This window comes from Myxine glutinosa, chromosome 6, assembly GCF_964187855.1.
Source record: "Myxine glutinosa chromosome 6, kmMyxGlut1.1, whole genome shotgun sequence".
NCBI lineage: Eukaryota > Metazoa > Chordata > Myxini > Myxiniformes > Myxinidae > Myxine > Myxine glutinosa.
Genome location: NC_136266.1, coordinates 171,634,679 through 171,653,404, shown reverse-complemented (window position 1 = coordinate 171,653,404; position 18,726 = coordinate 171,634,679). Strand labels below are relative to the sequence as shown.

At 44.3% G+C, this 18,726-nt stretch overlaps 1 protein-coding gene across 1 annotated transcript in view; it reads right to left on the bottom strand.

Moving 5' to 3' along the window:
- LOC137414661 (uncharacterized) overlaps positions 1-18,726 on the bottom strand; it is a 170,363-nt gene that overhangs the window by 27,593 nt on the left and 124,044 nt on the right. The window contains exons 8-9 of the mRNA XM_078780884.1: positions 15,694-15,880; positions 12,894-13,030 (exon numbers count right to left, since the gene is read on the bottom strand). Of these exons, the coding sequence (XP_078637010.1) occupies positions 12,894-13,030; positions 15,694-15,880 (324 nt within the window). The remainder of the gene's footprint in view (positions 1-12,893; positions 13,031-15,693; positions 15,881-18,726) is intronic.

Genomic DNA, 18,726 nt, shown 5'->3' with positions numbered 1-18,726 from the left:
GTCATCACATCCCTCCACGTTATCGGATGGGGCATAGTCCATAGAGGGAGGGGACGGGGAGGGAGAGAAATGAGCCATCTTCAGGGGAGGGGGGGGGGGAGGGGGGGGGTACTAATTTTTGCGGTTCAACCATATCAGTTTCTAGGTCAGTAGACAAGGGCGAGGATTCATCCACATCTATGTCCTCCAATACCGAGAAACGATTTTCTGTGACGAGGGACAAATCTAGGGCAGAGAGGAGGGGCTGTCGGTTTTCAGTTGTAGGTTTTTTAAAGAGATGACCGTTTTCATCTGTTGTTTGCAGATGCCTTTTTCCTTTTGGGCAGACTAATTGAAACTCGTCCTGGTTAGTGGGAAGAGATTGCAAGGGTTTGGGGGGAGGACGTGATCATTGGGAGGGGATTCCCATCGGCTACCACGGCGAGAGAGGTAGGATCAGTTATAGCAGGCAACAAGCTGTGATTGGACGATGTTGCCTGGGGGGTGAGATCTATCGTTAACAGGAGATGGCTGCAATTAGATCCTTCAGTAGAGGGAGGGGCCCCTGTTTCAAGGGGAGGGGAAGGGGGTACGGCGGGGGGGGGGGGGTTTGGATTGGTGGTAAGAGGGCTTGGGTCGGTGGTGGACAGATTGGGATCAGTGGTGGTAAGGCTTGGGTCGATGGTGGGAAGGTTCGGGTCGGTGGTGGGAGGGCTTGGTTCAGCGGCGGGAAAGCTTGGTTCGGTGGTGGGAAGGTTTGGTTCGGTGGTGGGAAGGTTTGGTTCGGTGGTGGGAAGGCTTGGGTCGGTGGTGGAAGGGATTGGATCGGTGGTGGGAAGGTGGGGGGGGGGGTGCTTATTCCCGGTTCGGAGGGGAGGTTGTACTTGTGGAGAATTCTCTTTTCGGGGGCAGTCATGCTTAACATGCCCAAATTGTCCGCAGCCAAAACATTTTAGAACGTTGGTGGACACGTACACTGTATATTCGTTCTGTTGATGTTTTAATTTTATTATAAGGTTTAAATCCTTCTGGGAATTTTTTTAAATCATAAACACTTGCCGCCGGAATGAAACCACGTGCCTTAAATCGTTGTTTCGTGACCCGAAGGGAATCATGGAGATACGAGACACGATGGTACCGTATCGGGACAATTCTTTAATTAGTACATCGTCGGATACAAATGGGGGGCAATTTGATATCACGACTTTTATCGCTGGGCTATCTAGTGGGGAAATCATAACAAATAAATCTGGATCGATTGTCAAACCCTGTTCGACAATTTGTGGGACACAATCCACGTCGGACAAAAAAATAACGATCCGCTTGTTCATCCGCGAAGCGGAAACAACCTTGTCGATCCCGACAACACGACCGGTTGCGAGGACAACGTCCTCGACACTAACCTCACGTTCCGGAGGTACACAAAAGAACCCGTGCTTACGGGTCAGGCTCTGAAAGGCCGTAAATCGAGATAGTGCAGCTGCCATGCTGGAACAGCTGCACTTACAACCCCTCCCCAACTCGGGGAGGGTGAATATATAATATAATCTTCCCTACCCGAACTCCGGGAATGGGAAGTAATCAGACCTCTCCGATTTCCCTAACTTCGGAAAAGGGAGGCAACAAAACAAACTGAAGGAAAGATAAACGAAAGGAAAAAAAGGAAATAGAGGTTTAAGATGAAGGAGCAAACACCGATCGGGCGACGCCCAAAAACGGCGAACCCTTACCAGCGATCACCCTGTGCTCTCCGGCTCTCTCTCCCGTCTCAACGTATATGGGAATCACCAGGAAGACTCCACGAACAGGCACAAGGACACGGAGGGGGGAAAACGGGGGGGGGGGGGGGGGAATGGAGCAACAACACAGAGCACTCACAGGCCTCCACAAGCAGACGCCATGACAGTACAACTGGCATACAAACGGCCAGCAGGTGGCGACAGAGAGAGAGAGAGAGAGAGAGAGAGAGAGAGAGACTTGACTTTTGTGTCCTTTTATTATAAACAATGTAAAGCCATTTCACAAGCAGTTGTAAAAAAAACACATTTCACAAAGCAGTTGTAAAAAAAACAAAAACAAACAAACAAAAAAAAAAACACAGCAACCAGTTTAAAGAAATTGCATAAGGATCATGAAGACACCACAAAAAGAGCAAAGGGTATTTAAAAGAAACCAGCAAATATACAAAAAATATATATTTTACAAACCAAAGGGGAAGACACAAACAAAACCACAACCAATTTTAAAGGAAATGCTCATGCAAGAGCTATAAATACATCAAGAGCAAATTAAGCGAAAAACTAAGAGAGAGAGAGAGAAATGTATTCAAGGACACAGGAAGAAACATATATGCAAGCAATCAGTTCCAAAGAAAAAAAGTCAAATCAATCAGGAATTATAAAGTAATTACCACTTTTGAATCATCGACTGAGCACAGAACATTGCCAATACACCACTTTCTCTCAAAAAGTTGGACGTTTCCATTACTGACAAAGAAATCAAATTCTAGCTTGAGTCGTGTTGAGACAAACCCTTTAAAAATAGAAATAGCATCAGAGCCATAGCCGTTATCTATTTTAATTTTCCGAGATTTATATATCGCATATTTTGCAACAGCAACCAAAAAATTGAGAAGAACACCCACATCTCTACATGTGGGCCTGAAAGACACACCAAATATAAACATATGCATATTGAAAGGGAAGGACAATTGGTGAAAAAGATATTCAAGGAACAAGAAAAGCGATGTCAGTCTACGACACTGTACATAAGCATGAAACAAATCCTCCTTCTGGTCACAGAAAGGACAAGTTTCCGGCAGTGAGCTGTTAATACGGTGGACAAAAATATTGGAGGGAAGCGCCCAGTGTGCTAACCTCCATTGTATGTCCGCTAACACACCATGTATTGGTAAGGTGTACATGTGAGGCCAAAGGGGGGTAGAGGGAGACCCCAACCCTAACCGCTCTGACCACAGAGCTACTCGTGTTCTCCCAGAGAGGGGTACATTCTTATTTTGTCGAGAGAGATCACGGATTCCAATCTTAGTTACAAGATGAAAAGGGGGGGTATGTTCAATCTCCGGCTGAAGAGAAGACGAAAGGAGCACTTTGATTTCAGGGAAACCTAACCGAAAGTCCTCAATGTTACCAACACCTTCCCAGCCGATGTTTAGCTGTCTAAATTTTCTAATGACTATACGTACAACTTGGTCGACAAGTCGGACAGACCGAGATCCAACTGAGGTTGCCACCAAACCAGCAGGTTTCCACTTAACTCCAGATGAATCTCTCAGATCACATACTTTGTTAATCCCTCCTTGGATAAATTTGTTAATCAGGGCATGGCTATGAGGGATACCAGGAAAAAAATTATTGAAGAAAAGGGGTTCTTGAAGGAACATTCGACAATTATAGCCCTCAAGGAAGCGGTGGACGTCAAACCTTTTCCAAGTGTCCAATAAACTCTGATAGAATCTCGGAAGAGAGGCAAAATTTATATGCTCGAGGTCTATCAAAAGAAGCTGCCGATCATATCTCAGTCTACCAGCCTGTTGTAACAGAAAAAATGCAAAGGGCCGCCAGGGCAGCTGTTCAGCGAACAGTAGTCTCTGCAGAGACTGCAGCCGAAAGGCCACAACCCGACCAGAGATATCAACAATGCCCTGGCCACCTTCCTTCCGGGGGTAGTACAATATCTCAGGCCTCAGCCAATGGTAGCCACTCCAAAAGAAGTTTACTAGCATTCGCTGAGTAGCCATAATTAGTTGGTTTGATGGCTGTAAAGCAATAATTCTGTGCCATAATTTTGTTGCAACCAGATTGTTTATGACAAGGGTACGGCCTCGATAGGAGATGGACCTCAGCAGTCCTTCCCATGCTTTCAATCTGTGCATAATTTGCTCCAACACTCCCCAATTTTTCATTTCTGTTTCACGATTACCGATATGCACTCCAAGATATTTAACCCCGTCCGTTCTCCAGACCAGGTTGTGTGGGAGTGAGGGTGGTGATACACAAGAGAGATTGCCTTTGCCACACCATAATGCTGTACTTTTATTCCAATTGATCCCACCGGAAGAGGCTGCAGAGAAATCTCGCATACAACGTTGTAAAGCAGAGACATCATTGGAGCTTCTAATCAAAACACAGACATCATCAGCATAAGCTGTCTGCACAAATTCTGCTCCTTCTATACTTCTCATTCCCTGAGGTATTTGCTGTCTAATAGACCGAAGGCGTGGTTCAAGGGCGACTATATATAAAAGCCCAGAGAGGGGGCAACCTTGGCGAATACCCCGTTGGAAAGGAAAGGGAGAGCATAACCTATTGTTGATCTTCATCATACATTGAGTATTAGTATACAGGAGTTTCACATAAGAGGTGAAAGTTTCACCAAACCCCATTCCTTTCAGGACAGAAAAAAGGTACTTGTGGTCAACACGATCGAAGGCCTTAGTTTGATCAAGAAACAGCAACCCAAAATCGTCACGCAGGAACTTATTGCATGAAATAATATCTCTTACCAAAAAAATATTATCATAAATAGATTTTCCAGGCACACAGTAGGTCTGGTCCGGGTGTATAACTGAACTGATCACAGTCTTCATACGATTAGCAAGTACTTTAGAGAAAATCTTGTAATCAACACACAATAAGGAGACAGGTCGCCAGTTATCAACCAGTTGAAGATTCCCAGCTTTTGGTAGCAAACAAACGACTGCTCGTCTACAAGACATTGGAAGTTCTCCGACACGTATGCTTTCATCGAGTACATCGAGTAGGTCAGGTCCCACAAGGGCCCAGAAGGTCTTGTAGAATTCTGTGGGCAGGCCATCTATTCCAGAAGCTTTCCCATCTTTCAGGCTCCGCACAGCTGCTTCAAGTTCATCAGCCGAAATTGGGGAATCGAGCATGCATCGCTCATCCTCCTCGACACTCGGAAGCCCAGCAGTTAACTCTCGTATCACCTCATTGTCCACGTTCTGAGGAGAATACAAGTTAGAATAGAACCCTTTCAGAGTACACCTGATCGCCTGCTGAGAGGTCACCAGTGACCCATTGGGAGTGAGTAAGTTATGAATTTGTTGTGACCTTTTGAGGGAAGACTCTAACTTAAAGAACTCTTTGTTTGGCATGTCCAGAGTTAAATAGCTCATTAGCATTCGGACCAAGGCACCCATCGCCCGTTGCCGTACCGCTTCCTCCAGCACTGCTTTCTTTGCCCATATTAGTTGGTCACGTGCACCTCTCCCAACCTCGTCAACATTCTGTTCTAACGATATAATTTCAGATTTTAACTGATCGATTGATATTGATTGGATTTTGGTGGTGTATGCACTATATTGTTGACAGAAATTCTTAATTTGGGATTTTGCAATGTCCCACCACAGCCGGAGACTATCATACTCAGGTCTGGAGGAGCGAATTTTCTCCCACACGACGTGAAAGGCCTCATTAAATTCCTTGTCATGTAAGAGACGAGTATTCAAAGACCAGTAAGCACTACCACCGGGTGGAAAGGGTAACTTAAAGGACATTGAGATTAAACTGTGGTCTGTGAATCCAGTTGGTAAAATTTTGGAGACAGACACCACATTCAACATTGGCTTGTTCACATAGAATCTGTCCAGCCTTGCCATTGACATAATACCATCATTGCATCTACACCATGTATAACAGCGTGAGAGTGGGTGTTGTGATCTCCACACATCCTTAAACCGAAAGATGTTGATGGTGTCCTCTAGAGCTTTCGTAGAGGCAACATGAGGCTCATGACCATTCCTATCAATTGACGGACAAATTGTGCAATTAAAATCTCCCGCGATACAGATAAAGGCTGTTGGGACCAGAGTTTTTACAAAATCCCGCAGAGTGGAAAAGAAAATTTTCCTCTCCATTGGGTCACACGGTGCATAAACATTCACTACGATAATCTTTTGGGTATTATAAAGAAAATCTACGGAGATCAAATGCCCTTTATAGATTTCTTTAAATGAAACCTGTTGAGCACAAATCTTGTGACTTAGGCAAATGGCAACACCGGCCCGAGGTGTAGGGAACCCACTTAGCCACCATTGCCCTTTCAAAAAGTTTCCCCCAATCGGCTACTTGAGCACTAGTAGCGTGGGTCTCTTGTAAGAGAATAATGTCAGCCTTTTCTTTTCCAACCGCTTGAATGGTTTGCACCCTCCGTAAGGGGGCACGACCCCCATTTATATTTAAGGATACAACATTTAGTTCCATGGTTGATTCTTCTAGGGGGTGAAGTCCTCTTCCTCAATTAATTCCTTGTTTGCCTTCGTGATGGATTTCCTCAGCCGCTGAAATTCAGGTTCGGAGATTTCCACATGCTCACTCCTTTGCAGCAAAGGTTTTGCGGCTGCAAGGAAAGCCTGGATATTAGGAAAATGATCCTTAATTCGTACATGCCTTTGTCTGAAAGTTTCCTTCAAAAATCTGACAATATTTTCTTTTGAGATCTCCAAAGGCTGCTCTTCCTCCTGAGGGGGGGAGCCCTGTCAACCATTGCCACTGGTTCCTCATGGCCGATCAGTGTCTCTGTAGTTAGAATTCCCTCCGTGACGCTAGTAACGAGTTCCTCCTGAACCTGTACAGAAACACCTGTTCCATCCCCATCTACCTTAGGTTCTTCATCCTCTTCATCCTCATGCATCATTGCAATGGGGGGGGGAGGAGTCGTTATTAGTAGTAATGGGTATTTTGCATTCCCCATTAGAATTGATATGGTCATCAGTAGGCTGTTCGGTTTCGCAGGTTGATTTACAACCTTCAGGAAAAAGTTCCCCTTCATCCTGAGCAGGTGGTATCATGTCAGCCATAGTTTCACCACCTTGCTGATCTTCATGTGAAGGACTGTCTGAATCGTTTAAACTGCTTCCTGTCTGCACCACCAACACTTTAACACCTTTGTCCTCATTCCTCGCACTTACAAGTAACCGTTTCAAATTTTTCCGAGACGCCGCATCTACAATCTGCTGCTCCTCACAAAACATTCCCTCTACAGGTAGAGGCTTCTCCCTTACATTTGCTGACTCATCGGTTGCACGATGGCCAGCTGTACTGGATGACTCATCGCTTACACGAAGCACATCCGTATGGGTCTCATCAGCACCACTCTTAGCCGTACCTTGATGGTCCGATGTAGATTCCCGCACTGAAGGCGAAACATCTATAGAATCATCCGTAGTGGTCACGGGGGGAGCTGGTCCGGCTGCTGTGGCATACGTTTTCTCCCCATCAGGACAATACTGCCGAGTGTGTCCATGTACACCACACCCGTAACAAATCAACCTCTCCGTTGCCGCAAAAATCCTGTGCTCACGTTTTGACGACTTAAAAACGAGAGAGACATTCAATTGCGTCAAACCATCCTTCAAAACAACATAACAAAACCGTCTAAACGTTTCGATATGCTTAAGCTTCCCGTCTGTGGTGCGAATGGAGGCTTGGATAATTCTCGACACCACAGTACCGTACTGACCGAGCTTCTGAAGAATCTCCTCATTAGACAGCGTCGGTAGAACGTTTGATAGTATTACCTTCGAGGCCGGAGTGTTCCATGCCGAAACCGGAACAAACTGGTCATTGCCCAAGGTGAGGCCGTTCTGCACGACGATGCGTGCGAAACGGACACGTGAAACGAAAACAACCACCTTGTGGTGCATTCGGGACGCTGCCCGGATGTTCTCACAACCGATCAATCCTCCGATTGCGAGGAGCGTCTCCTCCAGCGAGACATCTTCCGGTGGGACAAAACACATGCCGTGTTCATCTGTTAACCCCTCATCGGCGTCACGACCGGCATTACTTCGACTATTCTTGCTAGCCATTTGAAGTAACTAAACGAAAAAAAGAACCAATAAATGGTACAAAGGTTTATAAAGCCGAAATAAATGCAAAAAAATAAACAACAACAACAATAACTGGGAAATAAATAAATAAATCCCGTTAACCACCTAAAGCGGGTAACTTTAACCGCGCTGTCTCTCCCTCTCTCGCTCAGTAGACAAGACGATAGAAAGGGACACCGACACTCGGACAGCAGAAAGGACCAAAAGGTAGGAAGAAAGGAAAAAGCAACACGAGACACAGCACGTACCACCAGTGACTGAGCAACAGACCTGGCAATCGCACGTGCGTGCTAAGCGAGCGGCAGCTGTGCAAAGTGGGAGGAGAGAGAGAGAGAGAGAGAGAGAGAGAGAGAGAGAGAGAGAGAGAGAGAGAGAGAGAGAGAGAGAGAGAGAGAGAGAGAGACAAGGAGAGAGGGAGAAAAAAACGGAAGGAGTGAGTGGAGGGTAAAGAGAGGGAGAGAGAGAGACATGGGAGAGCAAAAAAGGGGGTGCAGGTGGGAGAGCGACCCCTCACCACACATCATTATACACTATGGGAGAGAGGGGTATGAGGAGGGGTGGGAGAAAGAGAGAGACAGAAGGGAGAGGAGAGAGAGAGAGAAAGAGGGGAGAGAGAGAGAGAGAGAGTAGGGGTGGGAAAGATTGATCTAGGAAGAGGGAGAGCGAGGAAGGGGTGGGGGATGGTGAGGTAGGGGGGAGAGAAAGGAAGGGGAAGAGTGGAGAAGGTGGTGAGGAGCGAGGAAGGGGGTGAGAGCGAGAAAGGGGGGAGAGTAAAAAAGGGGGGACAGCGATGCCTCACCACACATAATTTGAGCTATACACTCTGGGAGGGAGGGTGTCAGAAGGGGGTTGGAGCAAGAGAGAGAGGAGGTGAGTGAGAAGGGGGGAGAGCGACTCCTCAAAAATTGAGTGGAAAGTTTTCAAAGAGGAAATGAATTGAAATATTATTACAATAGTTTCCAATTCTCTCTTGAACTCGTAATTTACTTGTCCCGTTGCTTTACTCATTGTAACCTGTCCCGTTGCATTCATCCTCCCATTATGTTAATCGTTCTTTTAATTCGCCGACAGCCAGTCGCCGACTGGGCATCCTACGTCGTGCGAAGTCCTTCCTTGGCACACCTGAGCTCCTCACCACATACAAGGCTTTCATCTGCAGCTCAATGGAATACTGTTCCCCCCTCTGGGCCGGTGCTCCTGCCTCACACCTAGCTCGGCTTCACGCTGTTGAAACCAAAGCTTTCAGAATCATTGGAATCTCGTGCGATGAAGCTACCTCCGAGGGCCTTTCACTTACTCACCGCAGGAAGGTTGGTGGTCTTTCTGTCTTCTACCGACTCCTCTCTGGCCTTGCTCCCCCAGCTCTCTCTGGGCTCTGTTCCCCAAATATTCCTACAGGTCGCACAAGATCTGCCTGCAACCCTCTTATGGTTAAACTGCCAAAATAAAGACGCTCTGCTCACCTTCACTCCTCTTTTCTCCTGCCTCTGGAACAAACTCCCTCACTCTCTTCAATCCCACTCCTCCCTCCAGGTCTTTAAAACAGCTGTTCACCACCATCTCTTATCTTCCCCCATCCAAAACCTTGATCTTTTCTACCCCCGCTAATTTCACCCCAGATTCACTTTTTTTTAAATACAAAGTTCCTTCCTGGAAGTCCTTGCAGTGTCCTTGTGTTTTATACTTCTCCCACCCCTCCCCCCATTCCCACGCCTCCTCCCCCCAAGCCCTCCCACAGATCTCCCGATGTCCCTGCTCTCAAATGTTGTGTTTGTGTGCTTCCCCTTCTCTCTCCATCTTGTCTCCCGCTACCCTTATTGTATGTTTTGTGTGTCTGTTTGATTTTTTTGTGTGATAAAAGTTAGCTCTTTCACGAGCCTCGATCCTGTATACAAAAAAAAAAAACAAAAAAAAAAATTCAATCTTCAATTTAATTTATTTTACCTTCCTTACTCTGGATGATTTCCCCACGGAGAACCCAGCCACGGCGGCATGGGCCTAGGTGGCGATCCTACTGGTAAATTATTTTTGTTGCACTCAATACAACAACAACAACAACATGCATTTTAAGGCCATTTTCCCTGCTAGAGCGGGGGTTAGCCTTGCGGTCCCCATGACAATCTTCTCCATTTTGCCCTATTTTCTGCATCTCTCCTTGTTAACCCCCTTGCCCGCATTTCTTCTTCCACCATCTTTAGCCAAGTCTTTCTCGGTCTTCCCCGTCCTCTACTTCCTTCTACATTAACTTCCATCACTCTTCTCAACCAGTCACTTTCATCCTTCCTCAATACATGACCAAACCATCTCAACCTGTTCCTCTTCACAGCATCAATCACAGGCAATATTCCCATCATCTTTCGCAATTCATCATTTGTCTTCCTCTCTCTCAACGATACTCCGCACATCCATCGAACCATTCGCATTTCCACCCTTTCCAGCCTTCGTTGCTGCTCTACATTCATTACCCATGTCTCGCTCCCATAAATCATAACACTTCTCACACATGCAGCATACACCTTTCCCTTCAGCTTCAGCGACACTCTCCTCCTCATCAGCACGCCACTCAGTTCCCGAAACTTCTTCCATGCACATCTCACTCGAGCAACCGTTGCCGAGTCTGATCCACCTTCTCCATTCAGCATGTCTCCGAGGTAGCAAAATGTTTTCACACCTTCCAGCTTCACGCCGCCTCCAAGATCCAACTCAACATTTCCTCCATCTGCAGCTCCCTCTGCGCACACCTTACATTTGAATGTAGCTGCCACACTGGTAAATGACCCTCTCAGACCACTACATTTTTGATGAACCCACTCAGCACACATTGTACATTGAATGGAGTTCACTCCGACACCCTTCCTGCACACAGCACACGGCCACTTCCCAGTTCTTTCCACCTCACCACATGCTTTACCACTTGCCATCAACTTTGTCTTTCCGATATTCACCTTCAGACCTTTTGTCTCCATACATTCCTTCCACTTGTTCATCTTTTCCTTCAGTCCATCCATACTTTCCGCAATCAACACCAGATCATCTGCATACAACAACTCCCACGGTAAACCCTCCTTTACGTTCTGAGCCAGCACCTCCATCACAGCTACAAATAGTAGTGGACTTAGTACCGACCCCTGATGCACTCCCACCTTCACCTCAAACTCACCACTGTTACCGTCCTTCGTCCTTACAGCTGTGCGTGCTCTTTTGTACATTGCCATCACTACTCTGATCAACCATTCCTCCACTCCTAACTTCCTCAATGCCCATGTCAATACTTTGCGTGGAACCCTATCGAATGCTTTCTCCAGATCAACAAACCCAAAAAACAACTTCTTCCTCTTATCCATGTACTTCTCCTGCAACTGCCTCACAATGAAAAGCGCATCTGTCGTTCCTCTTCCTGGCATAAATCCAAACTGCATTCCATCGATCTTCACTTTCTTCCTTATCCTCCTTTCCAACACCCTTTCCAATACCTTCATTCCATGCTCCAATAACTTTATCGCTCGGTACGAGCCACACTCCAGAGGGTCACCTTTCCCCTTGTATAGAGGGACGAGGGTACTCAGTTCCCAATGCACTGGAATGCGGCCTTCTTTCACCACCAGATTACAGATCTCTGTCATTCTCTTCACACCCCAACTTCCTGCTGCCTTCAACATATCTCCCACAACTCCCGTCGGCCCTCCCGCTTTTCCACTCTTCATTGCTTTTATCGCTTCCTCAACTTCCTTCTCAGTTATCTTCTCTGCCGGTCCTAAAACTGGGTTACTCTCTATGTTGCCATCCCATTCATTCTCTGTATTCAACAGCATTTCCATATATCTTTTCCATCTTCCTTTAATTCCATCTGGGTCGACAACGATTTGTCCCACTTCATCCTTCAAGCAACTCACCCCCATCACATCACACCTCCCTTTCGCTATGTGCTTTGCAATCCTGAATACTGCTTTCTGACCCTCTTCCGAATCCAAGCGTTCTCCGAACATTTTCCTACATGCCTCCTGCGCCTTTGCTACCTCTTTCTTTGCAGCCTTCCTGGCTGCCTTATAACTTTCATGCTCTGCTGTTTCTGCTCCCGTACCCTTCGCCTTCTGCCACTCTTTGAACTTCTTCCTCTTCTCGTCAATCCTCTTTCCAACTTCAACATCCCACCACCATGTTTTTGTTGGTGGTGTTGTTTGGTTTTGGTTGTTGTTTGGTTTTTTGGTTGTGTTTGGTTGGTTTTTGGTTGTGTTTGGTTGTGTTTTTTGGTTGTTTTTTTGGTTGTGTTTGGTTGTGTTTTGGTTGTGTTTTGGTTTTCAACATCCCACCATGTTTGGTTTTTGGTTGTTGGTTTTGTTGCACTCAATGAAGTTACATATTCCTTAATCTTTTCATCACTCAATATAATTGTCCGAACTGCAGAAAAAGTTAAAGTTTAATGCTTTGGCAATTTCACATTTTCTAGTGTAAATATGCAGGAGGGATCTCAGCCTTGCCTGCTTAAAGTAAATACACGTATAGTTATAAGAATCATTTAGTTCTTAAAAGTTTCAGATTGACTCCAGATTTCAACATGTAATTAGTCCACATGCTGGACTAATCAAAATCCTCAAATCCAAAGACAGATTTTGATTATATACTTTAATAAGTCCGTGAAAGTACATAGTGGTTCCAAGGCAAGGTATTTTGAGCAGGCCGAAACAAAATGGAGGCTTAAGACCCATGCGAAGGGAAAGTGGGCTGACCAAGGATAAGACTTTTTTTTCATGATGAGCACACCGTTAATTATCTTCAAAAGGGGTTTTTTTCATTTACCCAAATACTGAACCCAGTTTTCATTCTTGCCCTCACATGGAGTTCCCTTAGTATGCATGCAAAGTTTTGGGCCACTAGGTTTCATGGATTTGGAGTTATGGAGGAAACACACACACTTTTTTAATAGATGGTTTGCACAAGTTCTGGCATCTAAATAAAACCTGAGACATGCCGATTATTTCTAGGGTGCACCACTGAAAGCCATGGATAAGTATGATTGGGCATAAAGTACTGGGTTACATACAGAAGGTTCCGGTGGTGGGGATTCAGGTGCTGACTCCTTGTTCGGATGCGTAGGCCTCAGACTCTTGAAGGCTTTAATTTCAGCCAAAAGGTCACCATTGTCACCATTTGGAGACATCATGTTGAAAGATTTCACGCCTACACAGAACACAGAATACAGATGAACTTAAACATATAAAGTCAGAAAATTTCGTGGAAGATTGTTTTGACATTAATATTTAGAGGGGGAAAAAGGAGGAAAAACAATTTCCCACATGAGCCGACTGCTTAGATTGCATTTGTGCGAGTGCAAAATAAGTTATTTTCCAGCATTCATCTTGCATTGTGGGATGGGTTGTAAACATTGGTAGCACATTCAATATCCTTCTTTTGGTAAAGTGATTTATGGTATCTTCTAATGCAAAAATATAGCATGCACCGCATGAACATGAGTAAGAATCAAGCATGTCTCAGGTGGTACAACCTGCAAAAGGAAGCCAGCTGTCCCTTGTGGGATACTTATTGGAGAAGGATGCATCCTTGGAGTAACAGAATTTGATCTAGCCTGCATGTGCCACATTATGATTCCATATATTGTGAAAAATTACATTCATAAGTAACCGAGTGTAAAAATAAGTCCAAACTTTTTCCAAACCAAACCCTGCCAATGTTTACGAAACCACTATAATTGAAAGAGTCCTGCAGTTTTTGTGTCATTCTCAGGCATTATGCATCTTAAAGGAACAATCAAAGTTTCAAAAGGATAAATGGATGCATATGGATGAACATATATAAGTAGACATCAGTGTACATATACATTCAATACAAGGATGTTAGTGGACAATGGGAAACAACATACGGTGTATAAATTTGAACCTGGGTTCCCTGAATCATGACCCAGGGATTCAGATTAGGGATTGCAAACAGGCCAACAGATTCTGCATAATTATCACTTTTTTCAGTAGGTAGGAATGCTGGTGTGTGGATATGGCACAAGCACGATGGCCCAAACTGCCTCTTCTGGTTCCCAACTTTGCTTGTACTTAATGCAGGGTGTCCCAAAAGTAATTTGGTGATTTTGAATATTTCGTAGATGCTGATGCCTAACAATGTGTTTTTTTTTTCTTTCCAGATTGATGCTCTAACCCTGGGGATTTACCATCACTAGTTGGACGGATCATGCTGATCCTACCTGTACGAACCATAACATGCTGCAATTGTTGAACTGTACTTTACAAATGGAAATTCAATTGTTGGAGTGCAGCGAGTCTACTACGGTAGAACTTCCTGTTTTGTGTACTGCACATTTGCCTCATATGATGCTGTGACTGCGACTCTTTTTATTAGTTGGTGCAGAATTACTGGGAATCTTACGACAATGGAGCAAATGTGGATGTCACTGAAACTCCAAAATCAACATGTGCTGGAAATAGCGCCACCTTCGGTGGGATCCGGTATTACAAATAATTTTCCTTTATCTTATGACTAGCCGTGGTACTCGGCATTGCCCGGTGCTGTTCTAATCCTGTTGGCATTTTGAAGATATCAATTTTTTTTGAGGAGGCCGAAACACCTTCATACACCCATAAAGGAATGGGGTCAGGGATCATTTAATAGTACCGTCCACATAACTACAAAGGCTTAGGCACAAGAGAGCGATTGAAAAAAAACATTTCTTTTTCAAACTTTTCTTTGTTTGCTCCAAACACCTCCTGGCACTCACTGATGAACCACTGAAAGTTTGACAAATATCTGTTGGGCCATCTCTGACAAAAATGGCGAAACGTACAGACAGACAAACATACATCTCTTACATCTTCCGTTATCATGTATGATAAGGAGTACGATATGTTGTGATCAATAAAACTTCTTTTGAAAATGACAAAAATTCGAAAGTGCATTTCCAGGACTGTGCCGCAGCACCTTGCCCACCGACAAGTGTGCTTCCACCCGGAGAGTACCCGCTAGTACCTACTAACTATACACGATATACTTACGAAGTAAACTATTATTAAAGTTACTTTAGTATTATTACATTGAACTTTTTGCCAGGGGATACTATAAATTTTTAGAATCCCATGCATGCTTTTATCTATTTATTCCACATTAGAAGAATACATTGATAATGGTCTATTCCTACCTGTACGAACCATAATTTTCCAATTATAAACCGCATCTTGTATAAGCCGCACTCCCTAAGTACTGATATTATTGAAAAAGAAACTCGTGTATAAACTGTACTCGAATAGAAACTGCAGCTGTAAAAGACCTGCTGTTATTAATTTGTTGGTGACATACGATGATTTGGTCTGTTAGAACACTGCAACTATAGACAATCTACAGGGTGTCCACAAAGTCGCGCATCATAGGAAATTATTTAATTTATCTAATGCGTTTATTTTTTGATGTTTTTTTTCCAGATTTTATAACTTTATTCTCGATAGTTTTATTAACTTTATTCAAAATTAATAGTTTTGAGATTGGTGGGACACATTTCGAACAACTGATGTAGCCAACCTTACAAATAAATGTTTTGGCTATGATGCACAACTTTGTTGTCACCCTGTAGATTGTCGAAGACATGTTGTGTTAGCAAGGATTCCACAGTAGCATAGTGGTAGAAGAGAACCGGAACAAAGTAAAAGCACCAGGTGAAGTATAAGCCACACATGTATTATCTGCAGGGGATGGTTTTCACCACAAAATTCGTGGATAAACTACGGTTTATAATTGGAAACATGCATGGTAAAACATGCCTAGATAAGCATTTTTGTGAATGAAAAGTGTTTATCAGGAAGCAGCAAAAAATTTCTCCCACTCACTGGAAGCTGCAGAGGGTGGGCGTGAGCCCCCACATTCACTCGGTTGGGGGCTGCTGCTGAAGGTAGGGAGAGGTGGAGGGAGAGGTGGAGGTGGAGGTGGAGAAATCACACTTCGAGTCGATTCGTCTGGGAGGCATGGAGCGTTTGGCAATGGATCCAATTGCTTGACGTTTTCCATTTCTTCAATCTGATCAATATGGGCAAAGTAAACCCTTTTGCAGCAGAATGATTCAAGAAGAATAAAAAACGGACAATATGATATGAACCTCAACAAGACACAATGGTAGTTAAAGGTGGAACGAAATTGTTCTATAAAATCAAAGGCAAGACCAATGTTAAAAACAGACAAAATACCATATTTGGAGGTAACCAAAAGCACAAAACCCTTTGAAATGAATAGATAATACATATATTTCCAATTAAAAACAATATTTTAAAAAAACATATATTAGTGGGGCGGCTTAGCCCAAATATTCAAAAGAATTGTGCATTTTGTGATACAAGCACCAAATTTGGCACAAATGTACATTAATATGTTGCGAACATTTTCAGATATTGGGCCACTTGAAATTCCGTAATTTTTTTTTTCAATTTTTTTCAAATTTCGTAATTTCAAATTTTTCGGGTGACACCGTCACAATTTCGGTCTTCGAGGCCGGCCGATAGGCAAAGTGTGACCGGAAGGGACGAGGTTCTCCTGACCACGTGGCCCTCGATCTGGGAAGCGAGAGGCGTTCCATTAGTGGACGCGCCCCTCACGCCCGACTTTTGGGCGGCCCCGGCAGGCCGTTTGTTTTGACGTTCCGTGACAGGCCCCGCACCCCCACCTCCGGGCCGACCGGAAGCTTGTGCTGAGTACATCATACCTGAACAACTCAGTGAGGCAGAACACAGCAGTGCACACCAGGGTGACCCCTTCAGTGCATAAACCAATTAACCTGTCCACTGCAGGGCATATAGAAATGAAGTTATTTTCTGCATATAATAATAATATAAGTTCAGTTCTATATAACAATTTCTGTTATCACCACTACCACTACAACTACCACTACTACAAGCTTTGTCTGGAATTTTGTGGACTAACAGACAAACAGACATACAGACAAGCTGGGATCAAAACATTACCTCCTTCCACCATTGAGTGTAGAGGTAAACATCATGGAAATTATATTATGCCCTAGATTAAATTCATGCTTACCCGTGTATTTGCTTCACTGGTTCACAAGGTCTTTTGCATACATGTAATTCAGACTCTCGTCTTCATTGCTGAACACACAATGTTCGCAACATATTAATGTACATTTGTGCCAAATTTGGTGCTTGTATCACAAAATGCACAATTCTTTTGAATATTTGGGCTAAGCCGCCCCACTATATCGGCCGGCCTCGAAGACCGAAATTGTGACGGTGTCACCCGAAAAATTTGAAATTACGAAATTTGAAAAAATTTGAAAAAAAAAATTACGGAATTTCAAGTGGCCCAATATCTGAAAATGTTCGCAACATATTAATGTACATTTGTGCCAAATTTGGTGCTTGTATCACAAAATGCACAACAGGTTTGCTATGCTGCTACACTATATACATAAATATATATATATATATAAAACACAGTTTGTGTGTGTGTGTGTGTGTGTGTGTGTGTGTGTGTGTGTGTGTAATGTTACCGATAGACTCCTAAACGGAGAGGCTCACGTACTTGATATTTGGCACAAACATGGCCATTGAGCCTGGGAAGAACATGGCCGACCTAAAAATTTATTTCATAATATTTTTTTACAATATTTTTACCTCAGCGCATTTCAGCGAGGAATATTATGACCGGAATGGCAGAGCAGCGCGCTGATTCGCTCAGAGCGATCACGTGATGTTCCTTGCCGCCATTAACTCAGTTACGCGTTCGCACGTATTTCAGAGCGAAAAGCGAATGCGTTTTTTCACATTTGAGCGAGGAACATTGCCATTCACACCACATAGGTTTTTTTTTCTTTCATCTTTAGATCCATATTTTTTGCCATAACGTAGCGCATTATGGCTCTCTCGAGCTCGAGTTAGCCAATCACCTGGGAGCATGAGGCCACGTTGGCCACGCCCACGACACGACGCAGAGTTGCAATCGATCGCTCACGTGATGTTCCTGCCGCGCGATTGCGTTTTTTCACATTTGAGCGAGGAACATTGCCATTCACACCACATAGGTTTTTTTTTTTCTTTCATCTTTAGATCCATATTTTTTTTCAGCGAGGAATATTATACACGGAATCTGAATCGGTGGCAGAGCAGCGCGCTGATTCGACGATTCGCGCACCCTCCCCCCTCCCCTCCCCACCCTCCCCCTTCCCCTCTCCCCTCCCTACCCATGCCCCTCCCCCCTCCCCCTCCCCTTCCCCTTTCCCCTCCCCCTCCCCTTCCCCCCCCCCCTCTGCTCCCCTCCCCCCTCCCCCCTCTCCTCCCCTCCCCCCTCCCCCCTCTTCTCCCTCACGTTTATACACGGAATGCCAGGTACTTCCCCTCCCCTCTTCTCCCCTCCCCCCCCTCTCCTCCCCTCCCCCCGTTCCCCTCCCCTCCTCTTCCCCCTCCCCTGCCCTCCCCCACCCGGCAATGCCAGGTAATTCTGCTAGTATATATATATATATCTGTGCAGTGACTGTGTTGTGTTGTCATTGAACTACTCCCTCAAACTTGCGTAAAATCCTACCAAACTTCTGGTATGCACCTACCTCTCCCGTGTGTATGTCCGAAGGGTATTTCTTTTTTTTGAAAAAACGTTCCTTTTTTTTTTTTTGGAAAATTAAAAAAACAAAAAAAAAATTTTCAACTGAAATCTTCAACTTCAATTGTTTATAAAATGTAATATCACGTATATTACAAATATATTGTGCAAAACAATTGTTTGAATTATGATTGGTGCAAACCATGACAACACAGCAACTCAGGTACAGTCATCTATCTATCTATCGATATATATATATATATATATATATATATATATCTATCGGTATATATATATATATATATATATATATATATATA